The 12,686-nt window shown below is 47.2% G+C and overlaps 1 protein-coding gene across 1 annotated transcript in view; it reads right to left on the reverse strand.

Moving 5' to 3' along the window:
* Positions 1-1,986: 1,986 nt before the first annotated feature.
* Positions 1,987-12,686, reverse strand: part of LOC119393275 (uncharacterized) — an 80,529-nt gene continuing 69,829 nt past the window's right edge. Inside the window, exons 6-7 of the mRNA XM_037660210.2 lie at positions 7,825-7,974; positions 1,987-2,879 (exon numbers count right to left, since the gene is read on the reverse strand). Of these exons, the coding sequence (XP_037516138.2) occupies positions 2,663-2,879; positions 7,825-7,974 (367 nt within the window). The 3' untranslated portion in view covers positions 1,987-2,662. The remainder of the gene's footprint in view (positions 2,880-7,824; positions 7,975-12,686) is intronic.

A 12,686-nucleotide genomic window follows, 5' to 3' on the forward strand; every position in this document is an offset into this window, starting at 1 on the left:
TTCTTGGTTTCTTGTCTGTAAGTTCTAATTAATGTTGTGTTTAACAAAGAAAGCGAGCCCTTAAAATTATCTTCTTTCGCCACAGTTACAGGGTACACTACAGGTTAGGAAAGACGTACGGAACGAGAACGACACCACAAGCACAATGGTTCCGTGCGTCTTTCCTAACCAAGTGTATCTCGTAACCGCCGTGCAGTTTAACGAACATGCACAACCAACTAGCCCAATATATCACCCTGCTTATAAAGTGGACGCTTGGTAGTAGGTCCTCGTTAAAGCATAGCTCTCGTTGATCCTCCTATTAAAGGGGTATAAACTGAAGAAGGACAAGGCTAGCTTACCTTCTTTTTGTTCTTCCCATCTTCTCTTTCTTTGCTCAACTTCCTGTTTATAAAGTTGCATTTTGATGTTGCTGCTATAAGTGCTGGGGTTTCACGTCCCAAAACCACAATATGATTATGAGAGACGCCGTAGGGGAGGGCTCCAGAAATTTCGACGACCTGGGGGCCTTCAGCGTACACCTAAATCTGAGCACACGGGCCTCTAGCATTTTCGCCGGGATTCGATCCCGCGACCTGCCGGTCAGCAGCCAAGCGCCATAACCACTAGAACACCGTGGCGGGTCTTTTGATGTTACTGCCTTGTTGTTGGCAGTTTTGAAATCCTTACTTGCAGACAGTGCATTTATGTCCCTTTCCAACTCACGGTCTTTAAATAATAAATTGCAAAACGTGCCCTCAAGCCGTTGCTTATGTAGGGAGGAAGAAGAACAGTATGCCGCAGTGGGACACTACCTTAGCTGGAAGCGCTGAGCGTAGAGAAGTGGACACGATGACCAAGCTGAATTGCTGGCTATAGTCCTAGCATTGCGTAAATTGCCTCAGTGTCTGTCAGAAGTGGTTATTATAACCGACTGCCTCTCTGTCTGTTCTTCCTTAAGCGCACCTAATTTATCAAGTACCTTAGAGACATTCTATTCGCTAATTCCAAGACACTTACGGCTTATTCGTTTAGTGTGGGTACCTGGCCACAAAGGTTTGATACTCAATGAATGTGTGGATTCACTTGCAGTGTCAACACACGGGCCCTGTTATGTCTATATTGCAGACGTCGGCATATGTCACTGCAGCGATATTTGAAAAGCTTACAATGTCCAATCACTTCGACAAATCGCCTTTGTTTTCATCAGACTTCCCACAACTGAAGTTTCCTTGGACGAGCAGATGGTGCTCCTCTAGAAAGGAAGAAATCTCAGTTACAAGGCTACGATGTCGAGTCCCCCCAGAGAACTTCTACCTTCACAGGTCTGGCCTGGCTCAGTCACCTTTATGCCTTCACTGCAACGAGAGTGAATCTCTGGATCACTTCTTTTTGACGTGCCGCAGGTTTAAAATCCAAAAAAAAAGACTACTAGAAGACCCCTTTCGCAAGATGGGCTTAAATTTGTCACTTCCGGTGGTTGTTTCATTTGGTGCTACCGTGCTTGGTTTTAGCCACAGGAGTGTTTTCGACGCTGTATGTAATTTTCTAGGAGAGAATAAAAGATCAGAATGTTAAGTGTAAATTAGTTCAGTTTCTTTTTCGAACGTTTCTTTTCTTAATCACTGCTGTATATACATGTATTTTTGGCCGTTTTTCTTTCGTTTTTTTTTATTTAAGCTTTATGAAGTTGTACTGTTAATGTGTAACGCATAAACTATTCATTTTTAAAGCCCTTTCCTACAGAAAGTGAATTAATTCTTTAAGAAAGGCACCGTCCGATTCATGGCCTATCCCCCGATGTGGGCAGTGAATAAAAGGCGTCAACGAAACGAAGACAAGAAGGGACAAGGACGTACGCCTATTGTCTCTTCTTGTCTTCGTTTCGTTGACGCATTTTATTCACTGCTCAAATGCACCAACTAGTCCAACAAAAAGTTTCAGTTGATTACCCCCGAATTGGGTTGCACCAAATGTATGAGGAACAACAACAACAACAACAACAACAACAACAACCATCGAAGGTTAAATCGTGCCTTAATTGCTGGGTGGTTTCGTCCGCCATTACCAGGGCAGCGAACAGCGTCCTGCATCGGAGTTCCAGGTTCAGTACTTCGCACCGCCACCACTCTGGAACGGTGTTTATTGAGGCAAGTAGCACTTGAGAAGGAAGCCTATGAATGCTGAAACCGGGCGGCAAAGACCGACGCAGGAAGCACAGTGCCAGTGCCAACAGCTTGCGCTCAGCGCTTCCAGCTATGGTAGTGTCCCATTGCAGCATAGTATTCTTCTTCTTCTCCACATTTAAAAGGGCTGCTCGTTGGATTTCCTTCAGTAGTCGATATGTATTTTGATGTTTTCTATAAGTAAAAACTCATCTCTAGACATCTAGAGTTTAGTCTGATATCTACCAAAGAGATTTTTTCTTTTAAATTTCGCCAGATACAGAATGTGTGTACCTCGTTTATTATTTTCCTACGCTACACTATCAGGCACCCATTTTCTAACTGTAAAAAGAGGACAACAGCTTTTTCTAACCACCGAATGAGATTATCCAGTTTCATTCACGCATTGTTGACGACTTGCTCTTTGCCATCACCATTGCGTCTACGCTCACAGGAAGAGCTAAAAAAATCACTTATCAATCTTTTGAGGTACATCAACGACACATCCACGCATGTCTTCAACTGTCGTACCATCTCGCATCCAGAAAGCTGATTAACAAACACGTTACGGACACGAACGTAAGCACGTTATTTGTGTGGATCATCGCTGGAGACGCGGAGATGCTATTGTCTTCGGAGAAGCTTGGTATTCTTTTCTTTGCGGGCGTGCGTGCACTCGGTTTGGTAGGCTTGGCGATCGTACTCGGGGTTTTCCTTCCTTTCGAGGAATCATCGCTGAAACAATGGAAGAAAAGAATTATAACTGCGAGCTTTCATATCAATATTCACGAACCAAATGTTGATGTTTTTTGCGCAACTGTCATAGAGGGCACAGCCAGTTATCGGCAAATCTGGTAGAGGTAGTATGCATACAGCAGGCGCCTAATTTATTCCCGTCCATTGTGTAACTGCCGTCCTGTGTTAATCTGTTCCACAGTGTCAGCAGCAGCATGCATCAGGGATTACGGTCAGCTAGATTCGCGAGGGTCTGCTTATGGAGGGTGCTTTTTAACAGCCAACCTGTTTAAGCCGGCCGTAAAAACTTTGGTGCGTACAAATGTGTACAGAGAAACCATCACCATCATGAATGGGTACGTGGCACAGAAATTGGGCAACTCCCACTACTCACCACAGCTACACTAAAAATAAAGAAGGCAACAGACGGGCGGCAAACAGCAATTAAGATTTCTGGACGGACGTAACCAGTAATTAAGAAACATTCGGCAGGTCCCACGTACCGTGGGAGTCGATGTTATGCGAAGCATGCGGCGGGTAGGTGACTGTGGCGTAACTTTTTTTACTGAGTGACACGTTACAAAATGACGCTAAAGATTTGTATAAATTTTATACGCACACATATATATGTTGAAGAGCCGCATATGTGTTATATAACCAGTTGTTTACGGTTAGGTAACGCTGCCAATGGCAACGTGGGTATTACCAACACCAGAAGCGGTATGCTGATATGTAGTGCTTATACGGGTCCCGAGAACGCACGCTCGTTTCACGAACCCGCGTGCATGTGTGCAAGAAGTTCTTGACAGTTCTTGAACAAGTGCATCATCACCGTGATCAGTGAGCACCAGCAGCTGGTCATGACTTGTTATAGGATCCGGTCGTGATCGTGGTGACGAGGGGTCCATGTGTAGTGAAGTGTGTGGTATAGTAGAGCTGTTGGAATTCGTGGATACCTCGGTCATTTCGTCGACAAATTGACTGTCGACAGAGCCGGCGACATGTCGGAACCTGAAGTCACCCTTCTCGTTGGTGAGTTATAGGCCATCGAGGCGGTAGGCCTGGATAGTGCTACGTAGACCAACGTCAGTAGATGGTGTTTGTCGTATTCGTAGACTACCTGGGAGTATGTGGCCTACGTAGCCTTGTCTACAAAGCGGCTGTCGACCAATCTGGCGTCATTCTCGGTCAGCATGAGGCCATCGCCCAGCCTCGTAAGAAATGAAGAGGACACTGCGTCGTTCTGGTGGCCGAAGTGCACTTTACGGTGCGGTGATGTGGATATCATATGTAACTTTCGTTAATGTATTCCTCCGGGGTCGAGCAATGCTTCAATATAGCTTGCTGAATCATAGGAATACAAACGTAATGTTTATTAGACGGCTATAATAGCGGAGCCAACACTGGAACCACAGACGTTAATCTGAAATGACGCCTGTATCGTAAGAGTACACATCGTAGGAGCATCATGTAGTGTTTATTGCTTTCTTGTAAAATTAAATAGCCAGAACAACCACAATTGACGTTGTACCGTATTACGCCTGCGTAGGCTGTTTTTCCAAACCAGTTGATAGACCTGGCGTGGCTCAGTGGTAGAATACCTGACTGCCACGCAGAATGCTTGGGTTCGATTCCTGCTGGGATCCTAATTTTCATTCTTTCTATTCGTTGAGTCAGCGCTGCCGATGTTGGTTTTTCTTAACGCTCTAGAAATTAAGTTACCAATGTCTGTTCTCGCCGTTCCTGGGTAGAAACTGTCAATCACCTGTGGTGCATACCCGTACACCGCGGCCCGTGGTAAACGGGTATGTGCCACACGTGTCTAGTGGAAAGGGTTTGACGACGTACGCGACAGGATTTTAACGTTATTCATGTCATGACCCGGCAGTCATATTCGTCAAATCCTCTTACCTTCCCATGCAAATTTTGGTCTACACCAACTTAAGGAGGCGACCATGAGAGCATCCAGACGTAGGCGGCTAGATAGATAGATAGATAGATACGTAGATAGAAACGCTCAAAGTGCCAGAGGTTCGCTAAGAAATGCTTCGCATTTAAAATGTTTAATACATCGTCCGCATTGACCCAATGATAAGCACCGTGGCCGCAAGTATCAGCTTCGCTGAAGCATCTGTACGGAGTGCTTCAGCGGTACGTGCAACGGGATAATACTAGGCAACGGGAAAGGCAACGGCGGCTGCGAGATGACCCCGAAGCTATGGAAGCCCTACGCGAACGACGACGCGCCCGTTGATCTATGGGAGGTGCGAACGCTCGGTTTCAGCGCGAGTTTCTGTATCTGGAGTTTGGACATCCGTGTCGTGTCTGTGACTGTATGTGGTTTAACTCGAACCTCTCTGAGCTAAGAAGCAACCTAGAAACAGCCTAACATTACCTAACTATAAGCCTAGCAAAAACCTAGAAGCAACCGAGAAACAACGTAGCATCATCTAGCTAAAGCCTAGCAACAACCCATGAGCAACCAGATTGTACTTCGGAATCATTCAGCTTCGCTGCTTCTGGCCTTGCGCAACTTGGGGAAGCTTCGTCATCTTTTTTTAACACGAAAGTGTTTATGCCGCTGTCCACCACGACTTCGCTGACGTATTTCCGTCACGGATATATGTCAGTAAAATACAGATCACAAAGAAAAATCACAAGTTTTGTCGACTCGGATGACCTGGGAGTCGAGAGCCCACGACCTCTTGATCCGCGACGATAGGAACCGAGCGCTCTAACCATTGCGCCACTGACGCTCATGCATTCGGCACCACAAAGGTGCCTTATATCTCTCTCACACCCTCTCCCTTTCACAATGACGTTGCTTCACTGAGTGCTTGTCGCCATCTGGGATCGGTGAAGTACTGCCTCATAACCGTGGCCTCCGAGAATAACTCCGGCAACACGCTGTTGCTTCCTCACTCGCCCTGTGTAAAACCACGGCCAGGCTAGAGGGGGACACGACGAGCGTCGCGTTTACCTTCGCGTTTACAGCCCGGCCGTGGTGTGATCTTCTTGTTAGCTCTTTAGCATTCCGCAGGATGGTGAGCTTAGCCCATGCGTCCAATCGGTGACGCTTTGCCTGCCACGCCGCTTGCTCTGATTACGCTCTCCCCGTGCTAATGGAACGGCCTGGGCATTGGGCAACGGGGCGTTGCCGTAGCCGATCTCGGAGGCCACGTCATGCCACTAACGAGCACCGACAGTGAGCGCTTCCGTAGTGTTGAGGTATATGCATTAGCAAAGGTGTAGATTACCCTATTATTGGGGAGGGTACATCTTGGCGTGCCTCTTCTCAAAGGGCGATGCTTTGAATAAGTGCATATCGAGTACCAGTGTTATGCGCTTGCTGATGCCATCTTTGCACGGGATTCATCATATGCTGTGTCCGGGTGTATGTCAATTGTTTCAGCTACCACAGGGCTTAAATCATGATCGTTGCCGTTAGTCCTCGGGATGGAGATGTGCCACTCGGCGTCAACGTGGGTGCATCCTCGTCAAACGGTGCAATAGCTGCCAAACACCAATAGACATTGCGCTAGCTCTCATACATCAATGTACAATAAACATTCAACTTTAATCCTGTGAAGACATGGCTATACTCCTCGAAGACATTGCGGAGGGATCAACCATGTTTTTTAGACAATACACATTTTTAATAAAATTCCTATGACAGTATACTAATGTCATTTTCGCACACGAACTCCACGGCGAGGCGGAAATACTTTGCCGCAGTTAAAATGACACAGACGCGACCAATTAACAAAAGCTGTTTCATTAACTTTTTAATTATTGAGTTTAGTGCAAGTGTTTATATTACAAAGTTGTAGTGCGTGCCAATTTATGGCATACTCACTTTTTTAGAAATCACGCAAGTTGCACGTAATTAGAGATATTCGTCATCGAATTTTCAGGCCGATACCGGAACTGACCGCGCCCGGCGCGCAAAGAACGCGACCTCTCTGTTACGTCAGACCGGAACTACACGTGACAAGGAAGTGATGCAATTTAAGTGAAGCCGCGTCCTGGTCGTATCATTTGGTAAAAAGCGGCAAGTCATCTCAGTTGTGCCAGCAGATCGCCTTACCTTTGCTTGTGGTGTTTGGTTTTATCTGTTTCTTGCGAGCTGTGCGCAAAAAGGAACCGCGATATCAACCTTTTCTTTCCCTCTGGAGCATAAAACTTGTGGGAAGCCGCTGCGGCGCGTCTTCCTGCAGACAGGCGGAATAGTTTTTCGCGCCTTTTCATAGTTTAAGAAAGAAACAGATAAGCACCACACATCGCACGCAAACAATAAGCTGTTTACATGTGTATTTCAGAATGCTTGCAGATTTTCCTGAAGAGCATTCTGCATCGGTGCGTCTTGATTTAAATTTCGTAACCTGCTTCTGACGGGTAGTTCCGGTCTGACGTGACACAGCGGTCGCGTTTCCTGCAAGCCGGGCGCGGTCAGTTTCGGTATCGGCCTTAAGATACGATGATGAATATCTCTAATTATGTGCAGCTATCGCGATTTCCGAAAAATTGGTACGCCATAAATTATAAACAACTGCCCTGAAGTCATTAATTAAGAAGTTAATTAACGAGTTTCTGGTGATTATTCATGTCAGTGCCACCTTAGCTGTGGACCTCGACATAGAGTTTATGTTCAAAAACGAAAGGAACGTGACTGTCATAGAATTTTTATAAAAAATCTATATTGTATAAAAAAACCATCCTGTAGAAAGTTTAGCAGCAAAAGCTTTCGCAATTACTATTCTGGGACTCTCGCCAGATGAAATAAACACACCAATGTTTTCGCTTAATGAAGGGGGTTATCGATTCCGCGCACGGGCGATCTATTTAGAAAGTTTGCGTCCCGCGGTTTGAGAGATAGCGCTATTTACTGTAGGACGAATTAGAATAATATTTTGCCACTCATTGGAATACCCTATACTTATTTTACCTCTTGTAGAGGACTGGCTTCCAGAGCTTGCAACGTTCTCTCTTCATGTCTTGAACGACGGTGTAGTTGTTTGGCTTCAGCATCAGCATTTGGGGATTTCCCGTCGTGTACTCGGGCCACTCGACATTCGGATGTGGAATAACCGGTTTTCTGCGATTTGAAGTGAAAACAGTCGACAGTCTGAGATGCGCAAACAAGTATGACATATATGCATCACTGTGCGCCCACAAATCAGTTAATTAAAGATGCAGGAACGGCTGGATAACCTTCGGTGGCTGCAAACAACTTGGTGCATTCAGGATTGCGAGCATATATTTATCAAGGATAGGCAAGGGTCGATGCGCCAAAAAAATTCACGTTCGTTGCGGTTATCTATGCATAGAACACTCTCTCAGAAATCACAGTGAGTCGCACTCAATAAAGCAAACTTGGCTCATCTAAGCAGCATATGTGGCACCAGCCTACGAGTCTCTGTACTAAAGAAGGCAAATAACACGGCTCTAACTATATCAACGAGAATGTACTGACGTGCAGCCTATCAGAGTTTTGACTTTGGACAGTTTCACATTGGAGATTGGAGTTAGTGGGCGCAGAAAAACACGGCGATGGTTTTCTGTCACACGCACAAAGCTCAAAATAATTTAAAATGTCCCAATGATTATTTCGGAATAATTACTTCGTCTATTGTACACACCCATGAAAGGTAGTTCAAGATGCAAGCACAACAGTTTCTGTGGGCGTGCCTCTTCTGTTCTTGGTGACCTTGGTGACCTTGGTGACCTTGGTGACCAGGTGACGCAACCGCAGATGCCCTACACAGGTCAGGATAACGCCTCCCTGGACGCACCTATCACCCTGGCGGAAGTGCAGGCAACGGTACGAAATCTGCGCCCCAACTCAGCGCCGGGGGACGATCGCATCACCAATCGGATCCTACAAAATGCGGATGACGACTCCCTAGCGACTCTGTTGCAACATATCAACATCGTCTGGGAGTCGGGCTCCTTGCCTGCGCCGTGGAAACACGCCAAAATAGTCTTCATCCCCAAACCAGGCAAACCTTTACATTTCGACAACCTCCGCCCCATATCTCTCACTTCATGCGTGGGAAAAGTCATGGAGCATGTCATTCTCACTCGGCTTACTCAATACATGGATAAGGAAGAGAAGTTTCCACACACCATGATAGGCTTCCGCCCACGGCTGTCCACGCAGGATGTCATGCTTCAACTTCAGCATCAAGTACTCGACACCCGACAGGGACCTAAACTGGACACAAGGGCTGTACTTGGCCTAGACCTTACTAAAGCATTTGATAACGTCACACACCGGGCAATTCTCGAGGCACTCTCAGAACTAAACGTTGGTGCAAAGACCTATAGCTACATTAAAGATTTCCTCTCCAACCGCACTGCCACATTAACAATAGGGGGACTCCAGTCGGAGGTTATCAAGCTGGGAAGCAAGGGCACACCACAAGGGTCCGTGCTCTCTCCCATGCTTTTCAACATCGCCCTCATGGGGCTTCCTAAACAGTTGTCTGCTATCCCACGCCTAAAGCACTGCCTATACGCGGACGATATTACCCTCTGGACTGCTGGAGGCAGTGATGGCGAAATTGAAGAGACCCTGCAAGAAGCAATCAACGTGGTGGTCGAGTATGTCGAGCCACGAGGACTTTCATGTTCGTCGAGCAAGTCCGAATTACTAATCATACGCCCCGCAACGCATCGTCGAACGAGTCAGGAGAGCACGCATCCCATCATGCTCGAAGTCAAAGGACATCCCATACCGTGCGTGCCTAGCCTGCGAGTCTTGGGGCTCCGCATACAACAGAACCGTAAGAACACAGAGACTATCGAATGCCTCAAGACCCACGCTACTCAAATAGGAAGGCTCATCGCCCGCATCGCCAACAAGCACATGGGAATGAAAGAGGACAACCTTTTACGGTTGGTGCAAGCCTTTATTATCAGCCGCATCGTGTACGTCGCGCCCTTCCTATGCCTCTCCAACGCCGAGAAACACAAGATTAACATAATTATCAAGAAAGCATACAAGCAAGCCCTGCACGTCCCTCAATCTACGGAGAATCAAAAGCTCATGGAATTAGGCCTACATAACACAATTGAGGAGTTAATTGAGGCTCAGCGCATTTCACACTACGAGCGGCTCTCGCAAACACAGACCGGGCGGCACATCCTCCGTACCCTTGACATTGAATACGTTACGCAGACCGGACCCAAGGTCCCATTGTCCAAGGACATCCGAGAAACGTTCCTGATTCCCCCCATCCCTCGCAATATGCACCCCGTCTACAACGCAGAACGGCGCGCCGACCGTGCTAAACATCTCAGCAAGAGTTACAAGGGGGCCGCGCATGTAGCTTACGTCGACGCAGCAGAGTACCCGCAACAACCGGCCATGGCGCTCGCTGTCGTCACGGGACAGAATCATGTAACTACCACCACCAGCTCCCTACTCACCACACAACCCGAAGAGGGCGAAGAAGCTGCCATCGCTTTAGCCTACGCGACGACTACCGCCTCTTGCATTGTTAGTGACAGCAAGACAGCTATCCGCAACTTCACCAAGGGCCTCATTTCACCGCAAGCGAACCGCATACTTGCAAGCACATCCCCATCTCGTCGCCGCCAAGTTCATTTAATCTGGGCTCCGGGCCATTCGGGCCTTGCCGGGAACGAAGCCGCTCACGACGCTGCCCGAGAAATCGTCCACCGGGTGCGTCACCCGTCATCAGAGCAGCTACCCTCCCGACGAGCCGAGCAGGCTGAGGACGAAGAAATCGAATCCTGGTGCGGCCACGCGAAAGAAAGAATGGTCGCGTATGGTGAAATTGTCATGCATTACCGTAGGGCAAGATTGAAGTACCCACCCCCTGACAAGTCGCTAAATAAGCAACAGTCGACAACATGGCGATTATTACAGACGCGAACATTCCCTACACCCGCGCTGTACAGTCGCATATACCCGGACGTTTACACACCACAGTGCAAAGCTTGCGGGGTGGCTCGCGCCAACCTCGACCACATTATCTGGGCATGTCCCGCAGCGACACACACCACCAAACACAGCAAGAACCCTACACTTAAGATTACCACGCCCGAGCAGTGGGAGGCTATGCTGCTCAGCGCGTGCCCGGATGACCAACTCTGGGCAGTCCGGCTGGCCGAAGACGCCGCCAAGACCCAAGGTCTGGCCGCCGCCTGAGGAAGGGGGGCTCCGGTAGGGCTAGTCTCCCGGCCCCCGCCTCCCTTGACCCCAGCAAGGACAAAATAAAGTTATGTCTCTCTCTCTCTCTCTCTCTTCTGTTCTGCAATGTGGTGGCGTGTCGCGTTCTGTCTTTGTCGGCGGAACGTTTTTCCGTGGTATTCTCTATTTTTAACAACGTTCTGTAAATGTCAACATTATAGGAATAAGAAAACTTTCACAGATTTCATAACAGTTTCATGAATAACTTTTCTGATGCTAATGTAGCCAGGAATGGAGTGCACGAGATACCGTTGCTTATAGATTTTTTTAAAAAGTTCACTCCTAAGAAAAAGAAGAAAGCGATAGAATTTTGATAACATTACTATAGTTGTATTACTGGTCAAATTTATGCCAATTTCTCATCGAAATATAACAATTTATGTGGCTAGTTCCATGTCACTGTGTATATGTGCGCACGTACAAAGGAGGACAGTAAATGAGGTACATAGATACGTTTAAACTGCGCGAAGAAGACCACACGTTAGAAACATAGAACACGCGCACACACGAAGCGTAATGTCCAATAAACCAACAACATGTCTTACTTTAGCAAGATAGCATTACGTAATAGAAAATCACAGAACAAGTGGGCAGCAGATGATCACGTTAAAAATGGAGTATAAAAGTGGCTATCAGAGGCTGACTGTGCAGCGGTAATGCTGAACTAAAAGAAATTTTTGGTAGTTAAAATTTCTTCTAGCGTTTTTACGAATATCTGAGCCATATAACATGCGCTTAGAACATTTTTGATTCGCTAACATTTATATCGTACTAAATGTATAGATAGCGAACAAGAGAATGCAAAGGTGTTTCAAAATTGGCACAGACAATGACAAAACCATAAATTACATAATTTTGGGCAGCGACACTTCTCACCCTGTTCTTGCAAACGAATTCCAGGCACTAACGACTTCTTTCATGAAGCCTTCCTCTTCGGCGGTGTAGTCCTGTGTGGCCAAGAATCTCTTGCCAATGTCGCCGAAAGGGTCGGTGTATCGGCTTTTGTCCTTGAGAAAAGGAAGGGAGCCAAGAGTGTACAGCACGTCCTCACCGTGTGCTACACCCATCCATTTAGGAAAGAAGCTGTGCGATCCCTTGTGCGCGAATACGTACCGATACGTCTTGACGCCACTTTCAGACGTCGTGTCCGCGTACAGCTGCGCAGGGCAATCGAACAGTACGTCACCAATCATCTGACTCGCGACGTCCCGGAGTTCTTCGTAGCTAATGTCGTCGCCGTTGTCACCGAAATAAGCGTTCACAATACCGCGTGCTTGTACAATGGGAAGCCCGAACGCCTGAGTTATTACGATTGTGCACACCGTCCTGTAGTGACTCACAAAGATATCTGCTAGATCTGGGAACTGCATGGCAGCTAAGTGAAAGAAGATCGCAGCCTCGTTCTCCGTCGTTCCAAGAATCTGCTCCTTGACGCTGAGTTTGCTCCATGGTTCTCTGGACGCAACTGAGAAAGGTAAGAATTCGTCGTTGTCGTTGGGCGCAAACGACTGCTGTACGATGTCAAGGGACTCGAGCTTCTTGATCAGCTCCGCAGGCTCTAGGCTGCGTAGACAGCCGATGATATCTGC

The sequence above is a fragment of the Rhipicephalus sanguineus genome, chromosome 5 (assembly GCF_013339695.2).
Source record: "Rhipicephalus sanguineus isolate Rsan-2018 chromosome 5, BIME_Rsan_1.4, whole genome shotgun sequence".
In the NCBI taxonomy this organism is placed as follows: Eukaryota; Metazoa; Arthropoda; class Arachnida; order Ixodida; family Ixodidae; genus Rhipicephalus; species Rhipicephalus sanguineus.